We start from the raw sequence: 23,102 nt of genomic DNA, 5'->3' as shown, positions 1-23,102 counted from the left end.
TGGCACATTGTATATCCACATTTATGAATTGTATGATTGATGACACAATTCTACTTTAATTCAATGAAGTTCTCTTTACTGCGTCATCTCAAGCATCACCTGTAATAACTCAGCAGATGACAATGACATAACATTTCAAAAGATAGGACCAGTCAGTGTGTTTGATGTGTGAATAATCTTTTATATTAAAAATTGCTGTTCTTTATTCCCTCAATCAGAGAACGCAAGTGCAGAATCTTGCATGTTATAGCTGGACCTAAATTGCACTTAAAAATCTCCATAAAACTACAGGCTCAGCATAGTCCATATTTGGTAAATTTGTTATCTACATATTTTTGTTTTGTTTTTATGACTTGTACAAGCAACTGCATTGTACTTTGCAGTGTAAAGCATACTGTAAGTTCATTTAAGATGATTGATAGCCACAAAATCTTTATGCAACTTTTCTGTATTTGACATTGCTGCAGCAAAATTAAATTAGGAGAGAGAGAAAAAAAAGGACCAATATCACAGTGGATTATTCCAAGATGATGAGACAAGTGCAAGACCACAAATGTATTTTTTAAAAAGTGCTTCATCCATAAACAATAAAAGACTATAATTGCATAAATGTACAACTTCTGCATAAATGAAACAAAATGAACATAATACAAAAAGAAGTATAACAAACATAACATTGCATAACAATAATTAATACTTAGAGATAAGCTGTATTTTTTTTTTCCAGTGTGAGCACATCTTTTACATTCCTGTTTCTGTGGCAATAAAATATATATATTATCTTGTAAAAAAATATCAAGTAAAAAGCAGCATTAAAAAAAAAAACAACGTCGGGAACTTTGGTAAACAAAACATTGCTGAGGCAATCATATGTACAGTATATGCACATTTATTACAGTAAATCTGTATTGATCTGTATTGGGAGCCGCAAATGATTTCACACCCGGTCACAAGTGCATAGGTAACCATAAGCTGCCAGCTTGACACTTCCATATTGCACACATCCACTGGTCATCAGTGCACATTGTAATAACAATTTACATTTTTTGCTGGACAAAATTTTCAAGCTTTATGATAATCCTAGCGGTACATTCCATCACTCTCATGGCCACTTCCGACGTGAATCTGTCATTGGGGATCTGTGGAAAAGGCAGAAGATCAGGGTAGCGAGTTCGCAGACTGTCCACGCCGTAGCCTTCCAGGATCTGAACGTCACTGGCAAGTCCCGACAAGTGCGAGTTGTACTCCTCCACTTTTTGCGCCAGCGCCGTCGGCTTCACGTCCTTATCGGACTTTCCTCGGACCGAGTAGTCTGCGGCGATGAGGGCGAGCTTCGTGGCCAGATAGCATTTAAAGCAGACCCACTCGTTGGCGTTTTTGTGGAGGTCGTTGCGAGCCGCGGAGTAGTTGGCTCGGGCTTGTCTTAGCCACCTGCGAGCCTCCACAGGGTTTCCGACCGTCTTAAAAGTGGGTGGCACGAAGAAGCGGCGAGAGTGTGACTGAGAACCAGCATAGCTTGTGTAATCTCCTCTGGAGTGTTGCCGATCTGATTTGTGACTTGTTGCCTCCTGGTTCCATGACGAATAAAACCTTTGGAAGGAGAACTTCTCTGACTGGAAGCGAGCGGAGGATGTTGAGAAAGGTCTCCTTGATGCTCTGTCTGTATTCTGCTGGTCAGCCAAAGACTGCTTTTCCATTCTATTAATCTCATTTTGCAAATGCTTAAAGACTTCTGTCGCAATGTCCAAATTTTCCGCATTTTTGTCCGGGTGCCACTTGAGATACAGTCGGCGCAGTATTTTCTTTCTCTCTGTTTCGTGAAGTTTCCAAGCTTGCTCAACTACTGATGTGACTTCTTTCAGGATCTCCGGCAGAGCATTAAGCTTGATCTTCTTGGGGGACTGTTTTTGTGTGGGAGGTCTCTGGTTGTCTCTGCTCGCAAAAAGAGGATGGGCCGTTTGCTGGCCCGAGGTGCGAATGTCCGGACTTGTGGGGGTCGACGGAGCGCTGCTTTCCCGCACGTTGCCACTTTCATCTTGTCTTGAGAATTTGTACAAGTCGAGGGAACTGACTACTTTGTACTCGCTGTAACCGATGTCGATCTGGAAACACTTTCCCAGGAATATTGCGTTTTCTTCCTCTTCTCTTTCTACTTCCTGAACGATGATTGCATACGTGTACGTGGGATGATAGGATCTATATATATCTCCTCCTTCAGAGTCAACGAGATAACCCACATACTCTCCAGGGTAGAAAACATTCAGTGGGTCCATGAGGAGGGTATAATGTATCTCAGCAGGAATTGGCGTTCCGGGGAGGGGTAGCTCAAGTTTGGAAGGCTCTGTGGAGTCATACTTGACACCAAGGTTGTCCAGCTTCTCTGTGATTCTGTAGATGTCGTTGCAGCCCAACATGGCAATTAGATACGAGGTGTCCGAGATCAAATTGTCTGTAGCGGACTTGAGAGTCATGGCCAGAGCTAAGAGAAAGTTGATGTCTTTGCTATCTGAATGCTGGATGTAGAGGTGAATGACGGCGGTGCCGTACCTCTTGAGGAAGGCAAGGGTTTCACTGCGGCTATGTGGGATGGGACTACATCCTTTTACTCTCAAGGTTGTCTGGAGTTTCTCGAAGCAAGATACTTTCAGTCCTTCGCAAAGTGCTTTGCAGAGCCGTATGGCTTTTTCCTCGTTCACAAGGTATGCGTTGTCGTTCTCGTGCTTCATTATTCGGATCAATCCGGTGATGAATTGCTCAGAGGACAGCAACAACTGCAGGCGACCTTGAAGTGAACACAGGGCTCCAAACTGGCACATTTTAGGGGAATCTTCATCCAGTTGCTCTTCAAGAATGCTGCTTAGTAGTCTTGGCCTGAGATTCTGAGGAAGCAACATGATTAACTTTGTATGGAAAGTGTGATCTTTGCCCAGATAGCATTGGCTCAGATCCACAAGCATCTGAACGCCAACGTTACCCTGAATTCTACTCTTGTAGTGCGGAGCATCATCGTAGACCAAACTATTGGATTTGGATAATCTTCCATCGTGACTTGGCAGATAAAAGATCAAATCGCGGAGACTTTCCAGATCATTCCGCATTTCCACGGGCTCATTATGAAGAGCCTTGAACAATCCGGACACAGCCCTTTTCACGGTTCTCATTTCATTAGGGTCAAGCTGCTTGCCTTCAGAACTTCTGAAGATCCGACACAACACCTCGACATATTGTTTGGTTGACACAACATCCTCCGTGCCAAGAAGTTTAAACAGTTGATGGAAGGTGCCAAGGTCCAGTGGTAATTTGTACAAGTAGGGCTTAAAGTCAGATTCGTTGTCCAAATTAATCACGACTTCTTCGGGTTTCAGCAACTTGAAACCATCTTCCACCATGACGAAAGCCACCCCGCGAAGCTGGTAGCGAAAATCTCTTTTATCCGAGTTTAAAAACTCATATGTGGACCTCAAAACTTTGTTCCTCGTTTTTACCATTTCATCATCTGGATTGGATATGTTGCAGACATTCTTGCAGTTACTAATGACTTTTTCCAATGGCGGGTCCAAGTTGACACCTAATAGGGCCAGCACTTGATCAAGTTGCTCTTGTCCACTCAGTGTGCTTCCCTCCTGCTCCTTTATGCTCGAAGGGGTCGCTTTTTCCGGCAAAATTGGGCAAGCTGTCCAGAGTAAGTGAATTACATCTGTTTGCTTGAATTTAGGATTGACTTGAGAGCCACTGAAACGAATGAGAGGAAGTGTTCCACTCATTTCTTGGTATTGTGAATGAAGCTTGACCAATTCCTTGGGGGCTCTCTCGGGACAAAGGAATGGTATCATTGAGAGCTCTTTTAGAAAAGTACCTTGAAACAAGTCGACTCTTTCTTTGAAAATATGATTGAGGAGAACATCGATGGTGTTTTGCACTTTGTTGTTGGTCCAGTTCTCTGTTTGGGATTTGATGCTGACCTCTTTTGCAAACTGAAGAATTTGCTGCTGGGACACTTCATGCTTCAAACCAATTTTCCTCAGGAAGGTTATCCAAGGGGTGAGCGACAATGCTCCGTTCTTGGGTTTTGACCACTGCTCAACTTTCCTGAAGAAATCATTTGGAATGAACGACTTTGCAGGCAGCATAACTTCAAACACCTTAACTGTTTGATCGAAGAAAAACTTGGCTGACCTGAGTCTGTTCGAGTAGTCATAGATGAATGTCAGTCCTTCCAATTTGTCAAACAGATTATCCTTCATCTCACATGACTCTTCCATTGACAACAGTCTATCCTTCAAATAGACAATGTGTTCCACTTTGGCGTTGTGGGAAAGACTTTCAAACTTTGGCAGAAGATGATGAAGATAGATTTGGATGTCATCAATTGGCATGCAACCAAGGAAAGTGTACAGCTCTCTCAATTGTGGGCTATCGGCAAGAAATGCAAAAGTGGCTTTGTGGGCCCACTTCTCTATGTCTCCAGTGGGGATGTTTTTCGCAAGCACATAAGTGGACGCATAATTTGAAATGCTGATGTATCTTCCACTAACGGCTTTAAAGCATGGGAGTAGTTTTAAGATCTGCGCGTCCTGTTGTGTGAGGCTCGCGAGGTTGCAGGTGAAATACAACAGAAGAGCCTCAAAGTCCTTATCAGTCAGACTTGCTGCCTTGAATGCAGACGTCTGAATCATGTACTCAAGTGCTTTCAGAACACTAGATGGATTTTCAATGTTTGCTGTATGGTGTGACAGAAAAGGCATGATCGGATTTTCTTTGACGCAGATTTTGTTTACAGCAAGTTGAATGCACCCTGCTTTCATTAGGGTGTGGAATATTTTGTCATTTTGGCCATGTGGAAAGATGGCTATGCTCATCAAGCTCAGAGGTAAAAGCACGTCATACTCGGGAACGACTAGCTTATCTCTTGCCATGAATTTTATTCCAGGTAGCAGTGCCCAGTCTTTGAGGATGTCAAGTACCGTGTCAAAACTTGGTTTGATGTCCTGTTGATCCTCCTTGACAGCCACATTTTCACTGATGAAGTTCCAGACACCCTTTAGCCAGGATTCACTTCCGTATGTGTCTCGCCATTTAACAGGAATCTTTGTTCGATACTCTCTTGGAACAACAGATCCCAGAAGGTCACCAAAGCTGCTGATGTCAAATATTTTTGCTAGTCCCGCATTGAACAATACGTTGCTGTATTTGAGGTGCATTGTATTTATGAACATCTCCTTTCTGGATGGAATTAGCTCATGGTGTGATGTTAGAAATTTCTGTCTCTTGGAATCAAAGACTTGAAGAATATTGTCCATTGTGAGCAACAGAGGTAGCCCTTCAATTATGGTTTCATCCACCTCAACATCTTTGAAGCAGTAGTCAACAATAAGCTTCAAATTATGAAGATGTTTGTAGTTGGACTGTTGAAGGAGACAAGGAAGCTTTCCGACATGACAAGAGGTGTCTGGGGATGAGAAAGTGTGAAGAAAGTTGCGGACTTCTGCCGGTGTGACATAACTCACTGCGATCCCTGCGTCGTCCAAACATAAGTAGAGGTTTGCAGTCTCATCACAACTGTGAACCAGGTTGAAACCGATATCTAGAAGCAAGGTTTTCAGCCTGTAAACATTTTCAGCGACAGACTTCCTGGAGGTGATATTGTAATCTGTGTTTTTCAGGTTCTGGAGTTCATCTTGTAGCAGATTGTCAAAAAAGGCTCGACCCTTGGTCGTAGTGGACGTGTTCGTCCATGAGATATAAATGACAGAGTGCATGTCTGAGTTGTCCATTTGTGGTGCTCTGATTACAGGCAAAAGGCGCTTCATGTCCATGTGGATACAGCTGTACATGGCTTTGACCAAGCAGTACCAATCCGGCTGGATGTCAATTCTGTTCACTGGGAAGAAAAACAAAAACTTTTTCAATATATCCTTTGCAACATGAAGGGGAGTTCCATGAAGCACAGTTATAGTTGGATCAGGACCCGGGAAGCATCGTCGTTTGATCTGAACGAGCAGTTCCACACAAGCGGGTGCTATTAGCGACATCATCAAATTATTATTCCAGTCACTCCTCACCCCAACCCCATTGTCATCTCTCCACAGGTTTCTTCGGGCTGAGTCCAGAGCAAAATGCCCGTTGACATGAAAGGGGAGGCCGGTTTCGAGTGAAAGTGGCAGAAAGCAGAAAGCTCTGTGGGGTTTTTTGTAGTTGTGGCTAACACATGCAGCCACTCCTCCACGCGGAAATAGCGTTATGTCCTCATTCTTGTGAGCTGATATCACACTTTTTGAGACGAGTTCAATGTTTGGGAAGCCAGAACGATTGCAGATCATCCATGTGGTCAGGTTACCTTCTGTGTCTTCTATGTCCATTGTGTAGGTTATCTGTTGGACTGGAATCGCAGTGAGTTGCTTCTTTTTGGTCACACTGTCAATGACAGAGGCATGGAATTGTTTGCGTTTTAAGCGATCACTATCCGTTATTTTAGCAGTTACAGAGTAGAGTACCTTTAGTTCTCCTGTTACATTGTTAACTTCACAGATAGATATTTTCTCCATGTGGTTTAAGAACATCAGAAGCTCTGCACCATCATTTTTGATCTTTTCCAGGAGGTTCTGCACCATTCTGTCTGACGCTGGGATGGAGCTGATCTCTGAGATCTTCACCATATCTGTAGAGCGGATGGGGAATCTGAACATTGTGCTACGTTCTAATTTAAAATGAGCTCCCAAATACAGATTAAGGACATCAGAAAACTGAGATCGGAAGTCGGAGTCCAAGTCTCTGAACATTCTTCCAGGACTCACAGACGTTGCCCCTGGTGCATACTGTGCATGTGGATCAAATATACATAGAATGTCATTGTTTGAGATGAACGAGGGACAATCTGTAATGTGATAGACAGAGTTGAATCCTATGCCATACTGGCCAGTTTTTCCAGGATTGACTTCTTTTGTTCCTCTTCCAAGGTTTTGTATTCCTCTGATGTCATCCTCAGTGAAAGGCTGATTGTTGTACACGCAAAGTGCAGGACCTTGCATCGGAATCCATTTATCGTCAAATATTCTCTCTGTGGGGTGTGTTCTGGGATCAAAGACAAAGTAGATCTCAGTCGCTTTGGCATCATCTGCATTTTGAAGCAGTTCTTTCAGCATCTCTCTCTCAGATGGATATGCATCCAAGATGCTTTTGATTCTACTTGTAAGCTTTTCCTTTTGACCAAACTCACTTCCAGGTGCAGTGAAACAAACATTTGACGCATACCTCTCCAAGGCTTTGTGACGTTTCGGGACAGCTCCGAGTTTCACCCCAACCTCTCTTGGAATATCACCATGGCAGTACTTAACGGAGCTGTCTCGGACTTTGATCCAAGGACAGTCATTGTAGCACAGAGATTTTGATGGCTGGAGTGTCAGATTAGAGTCTGGTAAAAGAATGGCACCATAATTGGCTTGGCAGAATTCTTGACTTTTATCACGAATCAAGCTCCATATCCCCTCACTAATAATTCTGCGGCACAGCTGGAAGTTTTCTTCAGTGAGAACCCTTTGCCCACATTCTTGCTTCATAATTTCAAGTACTGATGAAAATACATTAACTGTGAAGCTGGGCTGTACGCCAACATTTTCAAAGAGCTCACGACAGCTGTTCCTGTATTTGTTAGGGAGCTGGTAAAGGTGTGGCGCTGCATCAAAATTTAGGTGGAATGCAACTTTGGAGGGATTCACATAGGTGTTCTCGACCAAAATTGAGTTAAATGTTTTTAGTTCCACAGTTACTTTCTCTTTTGCTTTCTCACTTTGAAGCAACTCCTCATGCAGATACTTGTAACACGCATTTGTTATGTTTTCTTGATAGAGAGTTACACCATCAAATGCCTGAGAAAGTTTCTTCAATTGACTGATCACTAGTTCAACTGAGGGCTTCTTTATTAAGCCAAGGCAGTCTTTCACAGCCAATGACATTGCACCACAACCTTTGAAAGATGGTGAATTCTCATTCAACACCGTCTTCATCAGACATACTATGTCCTGATGCTCAGTTGTGAAGATCTCTCTTGCAGAGAACATTGTTGTTGGGGGGAAGCTATTACCATGCCAGGGTAGTGAGAACCCTGCAGGTCTTGTTAGAAACGGGAGGAACTTCATGTCCCGTAGCTTTTCTAGCAACTCCGGTGATCCCGGGTCTCTCATCTTCAGTTTCTCATCGATGAGGCTGAGCAGCACACTGCTGCGAAAGCATGCGGCTGTATGATCACTTTCATTCAAAGCTTCGACTGATTCAGCACGTTCAAGCAAATCTTCCCATGACAGATCATCCTTCACCATACCCAACTGCAGAAGCTTGACTAAACATACCGGGTTGAGGTAATCTTTAGTAGTTCCAGCTGGAAATCTTCCGTCATCGGTGTTGTAGAGTTTGGCAACTCTTCCTTCTGGATGAATGAGTCGGGAGGGTAAAACTAATTCCTTGTTGGGACCAGAGCAGGGGATACAAGGAGTTGCCTTGAGAATTGATGCAAATTCTTCCATTCTGTCATTCAAGACATACAGCATTAAGGGATTTCGAAGATCTTTTTCAATTTCCTGGATGTGAGGTAAAAACACATCTGCGAAGAACTCCTTCTCTGTCACGGTGTTGTCCATCAAGGTTCTTTTACATCCAGCATCATCAAATCCCTCCTTCACCCATTCAGGTAGTTCAACAGCACAAAGGTTTTGTGAGCCACTCTTTTTCAGATACTTCAAAAAAATCTTGAAAGCCGCAGGACCGATGTCTGGCTTACAGAGAAGGGAATCATCCAGAAATCGGACATATTTGATTGACACCCAGGTTGTGCCATCAGAAAAAAACTTTGCCTGCTCTCCATCACCTCCTTTAGCTATTTCTTGGTAGACTCCTTGACTAACTAGCGTGAAGTCATCATGAACCTGACTTGGATCGGGCCATGTCGCGTAATAGCTGTAGTCAAGGAGCTCTCCACTTTCAGCCATCAGACGAAGCATTGTGAGTCCTGCTAAATACGCCTGGACAATGACATGTCTCATGAAGACAGAATTCCACCTTCCTTTCGTGTCCGTCTTCCAGATCTCTTTACGGTTGGAAGTCACAGCAAAGCAACCATTAATGTGGACTGGTAGGCCGGTTTTTATTCTGAGAGGCAAGTAGCAGAATACCTCTCCAATTGGGAGGGCATTTGACCTAACAGTCCATTTTCTGTTCTCCTCTTCTGTAAGTAGAACAGCCACACCTCCACAAGGCACAAGTCCAAGCCTTTTCCCACTATCACTGAGTGAAAATTTGAGTGCCTCAGTTCCATCCATGCATGAGCAAATGAGCCAGTTGGTGACCTCGACTGCCTTCTGGGGCATTTCATCTGTTAACCTTCTTGTCTGAATCCCTTTTGCAGCCAATTCAAAGTATTGGTTTGGATCTTCCTCTGAGCCTCTGAACAAAGGGGAGTGGAGATCAACGATACGTTTGAAGACATTATGAAATTCTTCTACTATTACTCGAATAATGCAGCCAGATTTGGGAATATCAGAGGGTACTTTATTGCTGCTTGCTACCTTCTTCATGACCTTAGCTGCAGATTTGAGGATACTCAAGGGTCCATATGAGGCTTTGGATGACCACACACTTTTGTTTATGGTGACAACATCTTGAGCTCCAGCTGGATTTGTTTCTTCATATTTCAGGTATTTTAGGACCATACAACCAACATGCTGAGTGAACAGAATGAAGCGATGGCCACATATACTGAACTCATCAACAAGGGAGTAGATATCTGTGGTGTTGTAGTACAAACTACTAATTTCACTCACTGAGGCCTCCTGCTCAGTTCTGAATGGGAGCCTAAATAATGTTCCATCGTATTTGTATGGTAAATCTTGGGCAAGAGGAAGTTGGCAATTGAAGACGTTAATGAAAGGTTTGAATTGGTTCGGGAATTTCCTCAAGCGTCTCTGTTGTTTGCTCCAGTTTATTTTGATCCCTGGATTTGACTTGTCTTTGATGTGCTTGCTAATGTGATTGATGTTTGGATCGAACATGATCATGAACTCTCGGCTCATTATAATGGGGATGTCACTGATGTGATAAACCGAGTTGAAGCCCAAGCCAAACTTGCCAACTTTGTCTGCCTCACATCTTTTGACTGATCCACCTAACCGAGTAATGTTCAGAAAGTCTGTATCTGTGAAGACAGAGTTGTTGAAAGACCACAAGGATGGTCCATGGCACACTATCATGCCCGGGTCAAGAAGATTTTCTCGAATGTCCAGGTTTTTTCTCATGTCAATAAGAAAACTACACTCTGTTGCGCTTGCATCATCTGCATTCTGGAGAAGCTCTTTAAAAATGTCAGCTACGGACGGATATTCCTCCAGGATGTTTTTTATTCGAACTGTGAGAGGTTCCCGTTGTCCTGATTGTTCAAAACCAAGATTCTCAGGATTTATCAGCCTCGTGCTCAAACATGGCACTTTTAGCCACTCCGCAGTTTTCATAGGGATGTCGTCATGGACCAATATGATCGGCTCTGATCCATCTTCAAGTAGGTCATTCAAATCATCTACTTTGATGTCACAGTAAGTACATTCATGAATGGGCCTCATTGCCAATTTGCTTGGATCCTTGTAACTAAGAATAGGAACATGCAGGCTGGTCTCAACATGTATTTGATTGTTGTAAAGCCATCTCAGGATGTTGATCAAAAGCAGAACATCGTGCTTGCTTTCCTCCTTCGTCATCTCGCCTTCACTTCTTTTTTGGATGGTGGTTAGTACTTTTAGCACATGGTTTGGACAAACCTCTTCAAGTGAACCACAAAACTTGAAAAGCTTGTGAAACTTTCTCATTGTTTTTGGAAGAGAGTACAGGTATGGCTGTAGGTCTAAATTGGGCAGGGGTTTTAACACTGTTTGGCTCGGAGGTGAGAATGTCTTCCCAGTCCATACCCAATCAAAAGTCAATGATGTCATTGCTTCTCTGGCACCTTCAAGATGAGCTTGCATGAAGCCATATATCTCAAACAGGATCTGCTGGAACTGATACCAATCCTCTGCGGTGAAGGATTGAGATTTATGCCAGTCATTCGCAGCTTTTAGATGCTGCAAAACCTGATCCACCTGTGGCTCTACAGTTAGCTTCAGTGCTTTCTTCATACCAGCTGATGTGTGTTCAACCAGAGCAACAGAAGATCCCACAAGCACAGCATGAGATATGTTACACATCTCAGACAGAGAGCTGATGTTGAGAGTATCTCCAACCCAAGCAAGGGATTTGGGGTAGTTAGGAGGCCTTTCTTTGCAGACAGGTACCCAATTGAGTTTGAACAAAGATGCCTGAGTATCTGTTGATTTAACCAGTTTTGTTTGTTTGTTGAGAATCTGCAAAAGTGTTTTTGCCTTTTTTATTACGAACTCCCACTCAGGATCCTGTTGACTTTGTAAATCCGCTATCTTCTTTGCCACTTGAAGAACATCTTTCTCACTGAGTTGTACTTCATTTCTTAGCCCCAACTGTCGTAGTGAATGGAGAATATCGGGTGATGAGGTAAATGCATAAGTGGGAAACCTGGTGTCTTCTTCCTTGTAAAACAAATTCTGCAGGATTTCCAGATCTGGATCAAAAACTTCAGAGGCTGTCACTAACTTTCCACAAGGCAGTTCTATAAATTTAAGGGCAGAAAGCCATCCAATGACAGATGAGTTTTCATTCTTTAGGAAGGCCAAATGCTTAAGTGCCCAGAGCATGATTTTGGTTATCTCGTCTGGTGTGTAGAATCCACTCTGAATATCATGAACGATCATTTTCAAACACTCAGTTGTCTTCACCTGCGCTACTTTTAGTTTTTTGATGAGGCGAATGGACTCCTCATCACGGGAGACCACCAGGCACAGGGATAATTTGACATCTGGTGGGTACTTTGCTCTGTGATGCAAAGCTCTGGCCCCTCTTAGTGATGTAAAAGCTAAAGCACCTTCTGCACAGGTCCCAACTCTCTCAAAGATGGAAAGCTCAAGCAGAGTGTGCTTTTCCTTTTCTGTGACATCGGATAATCCAGATAGGAAGTTTCTGAGGGTAATCTTCTCTTGGACAGAGAAAGATGACACTTGGCTAACTAAACGCTGCATTGACAATCTATCCATAATTCGCAACAACATTCCAGGAGAACAGGCATGGACATAATTTTTGAGCTGGGGATGCTGCAAACATGGATCTAGCTTTTTCATGACCACAGCACCAAGCTTTTCCATAATTTCAAAAAGGCATTCAGAAAATGGGGTTTCGTTCTCATCTACAAGAATGATGGGTGAGGGACATTTGAGGCGTAAAAGTTGAACTTTTTCCATGTATTCTTCCAGTGGCACAAACGGAATCAAAGGCATATCATCAAAGGTACTTAGGTCATCGGCAAAATGTATGTAGAGATGCTTCCAAATCATCCTTAACCAAGAAACGGTTGGATGCTTCAGCTTTCGGTTTCCAGGTTCCCAGTGGGTAATAAAGTCTCGATTTGGCCAAGTTGTAGATAGGATCTCCTTGATGAGTCGTGCTGAGCGTTCGGGGTTCAACATTTGGAGCTGAGTACAGGGTCTTCCTGTTATAATTACAAAGAAAAAGATAGTTAACGAGTTCATGAAATTTGTAATAATATAACAATACATCAACTAAAATTGAAAAAACTGTCACACATTCCAAACTAACCATTTATTGTTTTCAATAATTCATCGAGCAAAATGCAGAAATGTGTTAGTGTTTTCTTAGGATGAAAATTGTGTATAATCACCTATTACAGAATTTAAGCACACAACTTGGTTTCATTCTCTATAGAAACCTCAACATTTAGTTAGAGCTCCTTTCCAGCCATGCATTAGTTTGTGTTAGTAGTAAAAAGGCCAATGTTTGACACACCTTAAATACCTACGTACCTGAGCACCCCCAAAGATACCGCTGAACTGTAGCGACAAATTTTGGAAGTGTGACATTAATTATACTACTGTATACTATATTTGATTTGTATTAAAAAATGGATAAAACAGTGTTTCTGTGTGTCATAGTGTTGCAAAAAATAAAAAATCAGAAATAGAAGCTTTTCATGAATAAAATCAACAGCATATTACATTACCTCTGCTTTTGGCAGCTTCCTTTAGTCTCTCCAGTACTGAAGGTTTAATACTTTCCAGAATAAACCGACTCTCAAGCCCAGGGTACAGACATCTGATGACAAAGCCAACATTCATATGATTATTTCAGAACAAGATATTCCTCGTTTTTTTTTTAACGTTACTGTACCATATGTTAAGAGCTGAATTATTTACAGTGGTACCTTAACTTATGAGTTTAGGTTGTACCTTGACCAAGATTGTAATGCAATATAAACATTCAAATATAAAAATGTTAACCACTGAAGTGAATTGAAATACCCATGTGTGTGACTTTCATATGCATTACAATACCTTATTTTTTTTTTTACTTCACTTGAGCAGTATATCTAACTTAAATTTTGATTTATAACACAGAGCAAAATATATATATATAATTGACAGCTGCAAACTAGAAAAAAAAACAACGTTTATTGGGGCCCTCCTACGTCAAGTTACCACTGTATTGCATTAGTGATATAGTACTACATGGTTACCTGGGGTACTCGGCAGATCCAATGTACACAGAATCCTTTTCAGTGACAGAGGATGAAAATGAGGCAACTGTTCCATCTTGAAGGGGCAATAGTTCCAGTCCTATTAGGTCACTGTAATTGGCATCACTAAGCACAAACTCCAATAGCAGCAGCTTCTCCTCTAAGGACCCTTTGTGTTTGGACTTCCTGGCAAGCTGCCGGAGCAAAGGTGGCGTAATCTTTCTCACTTCTGTGGACTCGGGAGTAGCGTAGGCCACCAAGACCGAGTCCACTGCAGTAGGCACCTGCACTACCTGCATCCCTGAGCTTTGGAGGTAGTTAATGACAGTCTGTGAAATATCTTTGTCAGTGTCGAGCTCTGAAAACACAGCTTGGTCCATGCTGACCCAGCTTTCACTGAGGGAATAGAAGACTTGGTGCCGTAGGAGGTCATGAAACAGGGGCTGTAGGATGGGTTTCCACCTGGATTTGACCCGCTTTGGGTCTGGCCAGGCCACATAGGTCCTTCTCGGGGATAATGGAAAGTCTTGGTCCGTTTTGTTCTGTACCCTTTTGATAACCTCGGTGATGAGAATGAAATAAGCCTGAGGGATGACGGTGATTATAAGGAGCTCATTCCATAAGGCAGCTGGATCCCTCCACTGGTCCACATCCCGCCACTTGATACTCCTCCGGTTATCGGTGAGGCCAAAGAACCCGCTGACGTGTACGGGAAGTCCTGTCTCGCTCTCCTCGCCTGGTGGGAGGGGAAGGAAGCAAAATGCTCGTCCTGAGAAACCAGAGGCGGCCCCATCGTCCTCTCTGGCCATCAACATTAGAGGCAGAGCAATGCCAATGGTGGGCATGAACTTTAAGTCATCTGCAAGAGAGTCCAACTCAGCACACATTCCTCTACCACCAACTCCATTACACACAAGCCACTTCATCTGCCAAGACTCTTTCTTGGTTTTATCCTGAGTTTCTATGCTGACCTGGTAAGTGACACAGGTGATGGTGGAACTGGGTACATGGTTGCCGTAGCTGTCAACAGCCTCGGCCAGAGTCCTCAACGAGTTTGTTCTTTCAAGTTTATCATCAGTGTTTTCTTGAGCTGTAACTTGAAACAACATACGCTCTGTGCCATCAGATTCACGCACATGCAAAGAGACCTTCTGAACGCACTTCAGGAAGAGCAACACTGTGTCTGCGTCAGCTTTGAATGACTCAAAAAGTTCCAAAACCTTTTCTTTGTTATAAAGGTTGCTGCTGAGCTGGGAGGGTTTCATGCGCAGGGGGAAGCGGAACAGTGTTCCAGGGAAGCAGCCATCCTCGATGGTTTTCTCACAGCTGCCGAATATCCCGAAATATGGGGCAAACTGGTCCGACAATTCGGAGATCTCGTTAATGTCCGTCTTTAAGTTCCAACACTGTCCTGACTCGTTGACTCCAAAAAGGGTCTGGTGAGGGTCCAGCATGGCAATCTGGTCTCCGCTGAATATACTGGGGACATCTGAACAAATAGAGGGGTATAATACGGTGATACATATTACAACTGTTAATTATCTTGGAAATAAATATTCTAAATGCTTAACAGATTGTGAGCACAGGGTTTCTACCTCTATTTATTCACTACTCTGGAGAGTAATTATCGTGCAGGAATAAAATAGAAATAAAGACATTTCTTTTTTCCAAGCAACAACCTGAAATGTGGTAGACAGAGTTGAATCCAATCCCAAACCGCCCAACTTTCAGCGGATCATCTCTCTTTCTGCTCCTGGCTATCTCCTGAATCCCATTCCAGTCCTCCGCAGTGAACACAGCGTCATTGTAGACATACAGCGCCGTACCTGGAAATCCACGAACGCACCATTCCATTAAGATAATACACCCCTTATAGCTGGATTTAAAAAAAAAATCTGGGGAAAAAAACATTACTGTAAAGTTGCACATCAATTTGGACATTGAACTCAAAAAGAAGAATGTGGGAAAATAATTATATACCATAAGTTAAGTACAGTAGACTCACATATTTTCAAAGTGAGTATAGTGAAGAAGGAAAGGCTGATTAAGTCCAGACAATGTAATCCAAACTAATGGCAGTTAGGACAAGGTCCTGGAGCCAATCTAATTATATTACATTGTATCGTATTGGGCATCTATAATTTAATAGTGAATTGCTTCTGTATAAAATCTCTCGGGTCACAAGGAGGTAAGACTAGAGCAAAGGATCAGCTAGACACCAGATGCTCAATGATACTTAACAGCAGAAAAACACACAAGAGCAACAACATATGTCTTACGGTTAGAGTACCGTCTCAGTGATTATCAGACCAGTCTGACTACTAAGAACCGACCTTGATGCTCAGCCATGTCAGGTGACCACAGTGACTCCACCCCGTACTCCGTCTCGTCGTACATGAACTTGACTTCGGTAGCTCCAGCGTCCTCAGCATTTTGAATCAGCTCCTTTAAAGTATCACATAAAGGTGTTGCGTTATTTCTAAAATGTTTTTAATGTAAATGTGTTGAGACACTTACTTTCAGAATCTGTCCACCTTCAGGGTACCTCCTCAGGATATCTTTGAGAAATTCAACCAGTGGCGGCGCAGTCTGCCCAAATCTCCCTGTCAAAGAAAAACTGTCACCATTCACTACAGGAAGTGGAAGACTTCCCAACCATGTAGGCAGTTGTCGCATTACCTCCACCTTTGAGGCCTCTTCCCTCCAGTGTGAAAGACACCTCAGGGCTTCCTGTGGGCACCAAAGCACCAATCGGCATACTGTCGTCCAACTACAAAGAACAGAAGTTCACACAGGATTTATATCAATGACAAGTATCCATCTATCCATCCATTTTCTTAACCGCTTGTCCTCACAAGGGTCGCGGGGGTGCAGGAGCCTATCCCAGTTGGCTTTGGGCAGAAGGCGGGGTACACCCTGAACTGGTTGCCAGCCAATTGCAGGGCACACAGGGACGAACAACCATCACACTCACAGTCACACCTATGGACAATTTAGAGTGTTCAATTAACCTGCCATGCATGTCTTTGGAATGTGGGAGGAAACCGGACTACCCGGAGAAAACCCACACAAGCACGGGGAGAACATGCAAACTCCACCCAGGAAGGCCGAAGCCCAGACTCGAACTCACGTCCTCTGCACTGGGAGGCGGACGTGCTAACCAGTCAACCCCCCAATGACAAGTAAAAAATCAAAAAAATCCTGAGATGTGTTTCAAGTTCAACCAGCAAAATATTAAATACTTCATTGTGCAAACAGAATAAATCGTACACCTGCAACTTATTACCACTGCCATTTATTGTTTTATTGCCAACTCTTTTCACCAAACCACTCATGAAATCCAGAAAAGATCATCTTTAAGAGATCTAATAAACACCTTATTGAAAATTATGCAGCATGAAAGTTGGCATTGATGGCGCTATTATGGGCTTTCCAAGGTGAAAGTGTGAACCGCTGTGCTCAGCAGTTCTTACGTACAGTACAGTATTAGGTGAGTGGCCAACTGTGTTGTGCACACAAAAACCTCACAGTCATCATCTTCATCATGGCCGCACCACAGTACAGTCATCAATCAGCCTACACGCTTCCCCCCCAGAAGGATAGCGTAATCAATTTGTGTTTAGATTGCACACTGGCTATCTACTGCTTGTAATTCAAGTATGTTCTTATTTCTGCAAGTACAGAAAAAAACAGTAATTCAACACTATGTAATACATTTGAACTAATATCTTTTTTTTTTTTTCAATTATGTTTTACTCAGTTCACTGTGTCATACTAAAGCCTGGGTGTACCTAATGACGTGGTTAGTGACTGTACAATCCTTGTGTAAAGTGCAGGTTCATGAACTTGTGGTGTGTAGTATTTAGGAGTATGTAGGCGAGGCCTGCAGCTAATTTTTGCGTATGAGATCAGGAGAGCTGTAGAGCAGCGGCCACCACCTGGTGCTTTCTGTCAACTTAGCCTACAGACACGAGGTCAGCTCCCAGTCATGTTCACTAACTCACTATGTTTATCTGAAAAATATCAATTATTTTGTTGTATACTACAGACAAATGTTATCGGGTTAACTTGATTATTTCTTCACAGTCAATTAAAAATGGTTTGAGATGAGTATTTCAGAATTTGTCTTATAGCTACATAAGAGGACATTGAAACTGGGATGCTTTCTGCTGCTGGCGTTGATCTCCAATCACAGAAAGAGAGAGATCAGTTGTCCATTTGTTATGGGTGTAGTCTTACCAGTACAGTGTGACAAAACCACAGAGCAGCACTCAAAATGAACTGCACACATGATGTTTCCCAAGAACTAACAAAGAATTGTAAACTGTGCATACTGAATGGGAGAAGAGAGCATTATATCAGTTTAAAAAAAATAAATACATAAATAAACTGGTCCTCATTGCTTAATAGCAAGGGGAAAAAATACAAAAAATAGCATTGAAAATTAATAGGGGTCTCACACTGACAAAAATGATCTTTTTTTTTTTTACATAAGGGATCAATCAAACCTACACCCGTCAGAGCTATGTCAAGAAACATCAGTCTTACTTTTGACCAATATTACTTTAAAGCGGGATTCAAGTCACAAATGTTATTTTCAATAAAATTAAACACAATATTCAGATTAATGTTGCATTTGTGGAATGAGCATTAAGCAGATTAATCCACCCGTTTTCATCCCGTTGACTGAAATTGATGTCAAAGTGCCTTCGCGCTCACATTGTGAACGTCACGTGACTAAGCCCAGAAAACAGCGCTCAAGCTTGTTGCAAAGAACTGCAAGAGCTGCTTGGCTTGCTCTATTTGACAAAGGATGCACCAAGTTGCTGATAATAACTGGCTGGGTTAGATGAGGTCCCAGCGTCAAGGGGGTCCAGAGGGTTTTTCTGATGTCCAAAAGCACGTCTTTGTCATATCTTTGAGTGTGTGTGGTCCAATTATTTTTAAGGCCTGACTTTTCGTGCTACAGACTATTTCGCACCGATGATGCCCAAGTGTTGCTGAGCTGACCCAGACGAAGGTTCGTGTTGCTTTGAGTTATGAATTAAAAGCTTTACCTTCTGAACCCCATCATATACAACATGGCAGAGTGCAAGCAGCTTGGTGGATATAGTAGACCCAAAAAACATATAATAACATACCACTTTGCCATTGTGAATGAGTCGCTGCTCTCTGACAGGTAGGTTTGTGTCTTCATAGAGTAACTGCTTCACATCACCAAGCGATGTCAAAGGAGAGACCTGATAGGACCTCAGGCCAAAGTAGTCATGACGCACATTCACCCGAGGCAACCTTAAAACAAAACAAAAAAAAGATGATATTGAGGTAAATGTTTAAGTGTAACATTCAGCAATTGTAAAATATCATCTAATATTGTTTATGTGTGGAAACAGTACATGGATATTAGAAGCATGCTAAAAGTACAAAGTACTTATTATACGTATGACACATTTGGAATGTTTTTATAATTGAATAAATTTAATAGTAGCAACAAAATTGAGTTTTAAAGGTGCAATCTATAGAGAACAAATACTTGTTCAATTCTTGCCAAGCTAAATTAATTATTTATAGTACAGTATGCTTTGCTTGAGCTCTATTACATTGAGTTTTTTTCTCAGATGAAATCTTATACAAAGTGCAGTGGCAAAAGCAAAAGATCAAATGTGGTCTCTTACAGGAAAGATGCATCTTGTTCTGAGTCAATATTGATTCAAAGGTAAGGTTTAGCAGTAACATGAGAATGTGCAGCTGACCAGTTCCATCTGTTGATGATCTATTGCCGTTAGGTTAGCTGAAGGTTTTATTGAGGGAATGAACATCACTGATTCGTGCTATCTTCCCAAATGCATACAATATGTCACATGATAGCCACTCTCTAACTATAATCTGTTAGTGTAGTTGTAATTATAATGAGTCTTGTGTTTTCTCCTGCGCTTTCATGTTACCAGCATAACCCCTGTGTTGTGAATGCATTTGGATGTACAGTCGATCACCGCAGGGGATCGAGACCAGGACAGCCCATGAATAACGAAAAAAATGTGTATAATTAAGGCCCACTGAAATGTATTGGGGAAAAAAAAGAGTATTATTTATTTTAACACCTCCAAAACGCTGATAAAAATTAACTCTAATTATTCTTCTGTGAAAGTTTAGGGGCGGGGTTGTTAATCCTGGAAAAGACAAAAATGTACCGTAGCCGAACTGCAAGTATGCAGGGATTACCTATAATTTGTTGTGTAATTTATATAACTAACCCAAATTTGATCTTCAAGAATTGGGTCAGTTGTTTGTTACTTAATCATGTCTTGAAGCAATAGAGGCAAGTGTGCAATTTAGTTTTGAATTGAGTGCCTATGTCACTCAAAAAATATTGTCAATGGGCAGTGTTTGGCCCAGTTGTCAAGCATCTGCGCTATGTACTGGGGGTAATCTAAATGCAGGCGACCCCGGTGTACGGTTCAAATCCTGGACTGAGCGGCTCTTTCCTGCAGGTCATTCTCTCTCTCACTCCTGCTTCCTATCCAAACTCCAGCTGTCCTATCATTTAAAATTAGGCAAAATCCCTAAAAATGTATTTAAAAAAAAAAACATTGACACTAACATTTTCACTTGGTGCATTTACAACCACTACATTGAAAAGTGTGATGCGATTTAAAAAAGACAGTGATTTGTTAATGGCATTTATATGAGAAACTTTGCCATCACTTTAAGAGGGGGAAGAGGCAAATGTCTCTTTGTGTTCCTTGTGTGGGTGGGGCAGCCAGCACAAGGAGAGCTGAAAGGCCATAATAAAGTCCATTGGACCTAATTGGACAAAAATACAAACACTTATAAAGGAGCGAGACCGACCGCTCAGTTTCACTTGCAATGATTGCTTAGTCCACAGAGAGGAACCAGAACCAGCATTGACATCCCTAACGAGATTTTACCAACGCTCTCAACATGCGGCAACTGCAATATTGGCACATTGTTTCATGTTAACTTACCACAGGTGTTGACAGTTGGCCATCTCGCTGCTGTTGCTGTTATGTGTCCCAGCACAGAGGCACTTTCATGGGACTATGTTCTGTTCTTGGCGTATGAATACTCCATCCGGGCTGCGACACATCAAGAATCCCGTTACTTTCATGAAAACACCTGTCTCCTACGTTTAATGTGCATGAAATCGTTATAACATGCTGACTATGAATAGTATACAACGTAATCAGATAGAGAGAAGTAATTTGGAATAAGAAAAGAGCGACGAAGTTCTCTTTTTCACTGTGCACCGGTAGATGTTCTTATGTTGTAAGGAGCGTTATCCGGCTATCTCATTAGCACTCACTTGTGTTTGGCCAATGTGCACCGATAAACGACCCCTGAAATAGTTGTCAATTTTGCTCCAGGTTGTATTCCAGGAAACACTCGTTATAACAACGATAATAGTAAGTGGCATGGTGTTTTTCTCCCATCACAATAGCTCCTCCTTCCAAGGCAATGTTCTAAGAATAAAAATGAATTAGCCGCTCAGGAGTAGATATGAAGTGAGATGGTTCAAGCCCAGTGACTTCCATGTCGTCCGGAAAACACGATTTAAAACACAAACAAACAAAAACAAAGGTATAATTTCACGGAACTATAAATTGGAAATTGTCCACACGCAGAAAATGAATTCTTCACGCACGACACATGGTCGGTTTAGCGTGAGCGCTTTCCCCTAGTTAGATGTTTTTGTTTTTAGGTCGGTGACGCCATGGGGGATGCTATGCGCATGCGTAGTTGTGTAGATAAAGCTTTTCCCAAAATAAATACCATGTATTTTGTGGTGCTAATATGCGTCTGCTAGTCTAGATTTGTTTCAACCCACTATTTGGTATCGAAAACTCAATTCCCTTGAGAAAATGTGTTGATAATTAATCTTATACAAAGTGTTACGACTCCGAGAGCACTCCCCCTCAAGGTTCCGGAAGTGCAGTTTCATTTAAACCCCCCCAAAAGCATATGTGTCTTCTGGATTTAAAATAACAAAGGTCATTACTTTTATTAGGTAAATACGACATTTTCCCGGACTTTTGCCTATTTTAATCTGGCAAATTATTGCAATTAATTTTTTTACCAGACATCTTTTCCACGAACTGACCAGAAAGTATCCCCTACAGCTGAATTGTGGGATTTGAAGTCATGATATGGCTCAAATGCCAACGCACTCAGTAGATCAATTTTAAAATGATGAAATCTTCGTCAAAGAGAAGATGACACAGTGAAATAATACAATAATTTAAATTCTAGTACAGACAAGGACACTTCCAGACAGTGCAGAAAGCAACATTAGCACTCAATGGCAATTAACGACCCTCATAAAACCTCAAATATACCTACTAATATGAACCCAATCAAGCCTGCAGTCATAATTACTCAAAGCAACATTCATAATTATCACACCACTTACCAGAGAATCATTGTGTTTGCTCAAGATAAAGCGCACACCCTGCGATATTAAACTAATTTCCCATGATCTGTCACCTCACCAAGGTGCGTGCATCTTCCATCTGCCGCATTGAAGAGAGAGAGAGAGGGGAAGGGACACTCACATGAGGAAGTCAGCAGCATCTCTGCACTGTCCTCTGCCGCTGTGCATTTGGAAGTAAAATGTGCTCTAGAACGATCATATGGATGACATCCCATCCAACATGAACTCTGGTTGGTTCATGAAATCAGACTTCATGACAAATAGCCAAGAGCCGGTATGCGTGATTATCACATGGACGTTGCAGTCATTTGTCAGAAGCGCAAGTTTCTTAAAGTGACAGTGACCTGCACAACAGAAGTGATGAAGTCAACAATGCATGTCATAATAGGTGTGATGTACATAATTCATATATGAAGACGTGTTGAATGGAGTATGAGCAAATGCATGAAGGTATGGAACAGACAATCAAATATAAGATAATTAAATGGAATTCATGTAGGCCTATTTTGCGTTTATTCTTAGATGGGGCGTGGGGGGCACACAAAATCATAAGATTTGGCAAAATAGTACAAATAAAAACGAGATTGTAATGGGAATATAACCAAACAAATAAAAATGAAAATGTAAAACATCAGTGACAACAATTCTAATAATATTCCAGCAGATGGAGACAAAACATCAATGTTTTCTCTGAACGTTTCACACGTTGTGACACTTTCCACTAGTCACATTTGATTTGGTACACTTACTAAAACTGCTCCTAAAAACGTAATAATACTTTGATTTACTGTATTAAAAAAAAAAAGTTTGTTTATTGTGGTTTGTCTGTAGCCATGTAACAACATATCTGAAACATCACTCAGGATGATTTAGCCTAATGCAGATCTCAACTAATGTAGAGTAAAATAGAGTACAGTATACATTTAGCAATAAATAAAATGCAGTGGGTGGGGGGAATAACTTTTGAACGACATTGTTGATTTGATTTGGGCAACACAGTAGCACATCTGCTTCACATTT

General features: G+C 41.9%; 1 protein-coding gene across 3 annotated transcripts; it reads right to left on the bottom strand.

Moving 5' to 3' along the window:
- Positions 1 to 7: 7 nt before the first annotated feature.
- sacs (sacsin molecular chaperone) lies at positions 8 to 22,327 on the bottom strand. 3 transcript variants are annotated; one of them, XM_077566444.1, is made up of 10 exons: positions 22,204 to 22,327; positions 20,620 to 20,730; positions 18,775 to 18,925; positions 16,313 to 16,403; positions 16,151 to 16,236; positions 15,967 to 16,078; positions 15,313 to 15,459; positions 13,634 to 15,122; positions 13,121 to 13,212; positions 8 to 12,592 (listed from the first exon to the last, which is right to left on the bottom strand). In XM_077566444.1, the coding sequence occupies exons 2-10, from the start codon at positions 20,640 to 20,642 to the stop codon at positions 1,038 to 1,040; spliced, it is 13,746 nt and encodes a 4,581-aa protein (XP_077422570.1). In that variant the 5' UTR covers positions 20,643 to 20,730; positions 22,204 to 22,327; the 3' UTR covers positions 8 to 1,037. The 3 variants fall into 3 exon arrangements, with proteins under 3 accessions (XP_077422570.1, XP_077422568.1, XP_077422569.1); XM_077566442.1 differs by having other exon boundaries at positions 22,062 to 22,237; XM_077566443.1 differs by lacking the exon at positions 22,204 to 22,327 and adding an exon at positions 20,958 to 21,137.
- Between the last annotated feature and the right edge of the window lie 775 nt (positions 22,328 to 23,102).

This window comes from Vanacampus margaritifer, chromosome 5 (assembly GCF_051991255.1).
Source record: "Vanacampus margaritifer isolate UIUO_Vmar chromosome 5, RoL_Vmar_1.0, whole genome shotgun sequence".
Classification (NCBI taxonomy): Eukaryota; Metazoa; Chordata; class Actinopteri; order Syngnathiformes; family Syngnathidae; genus Vanacampus; species Vanacampus margaritifer.
The sequence above is the reverse complement of the archived record's forward strand: the minus strand, read 5'-3'. Positions and strand labels throughout refer to the sequence as shown.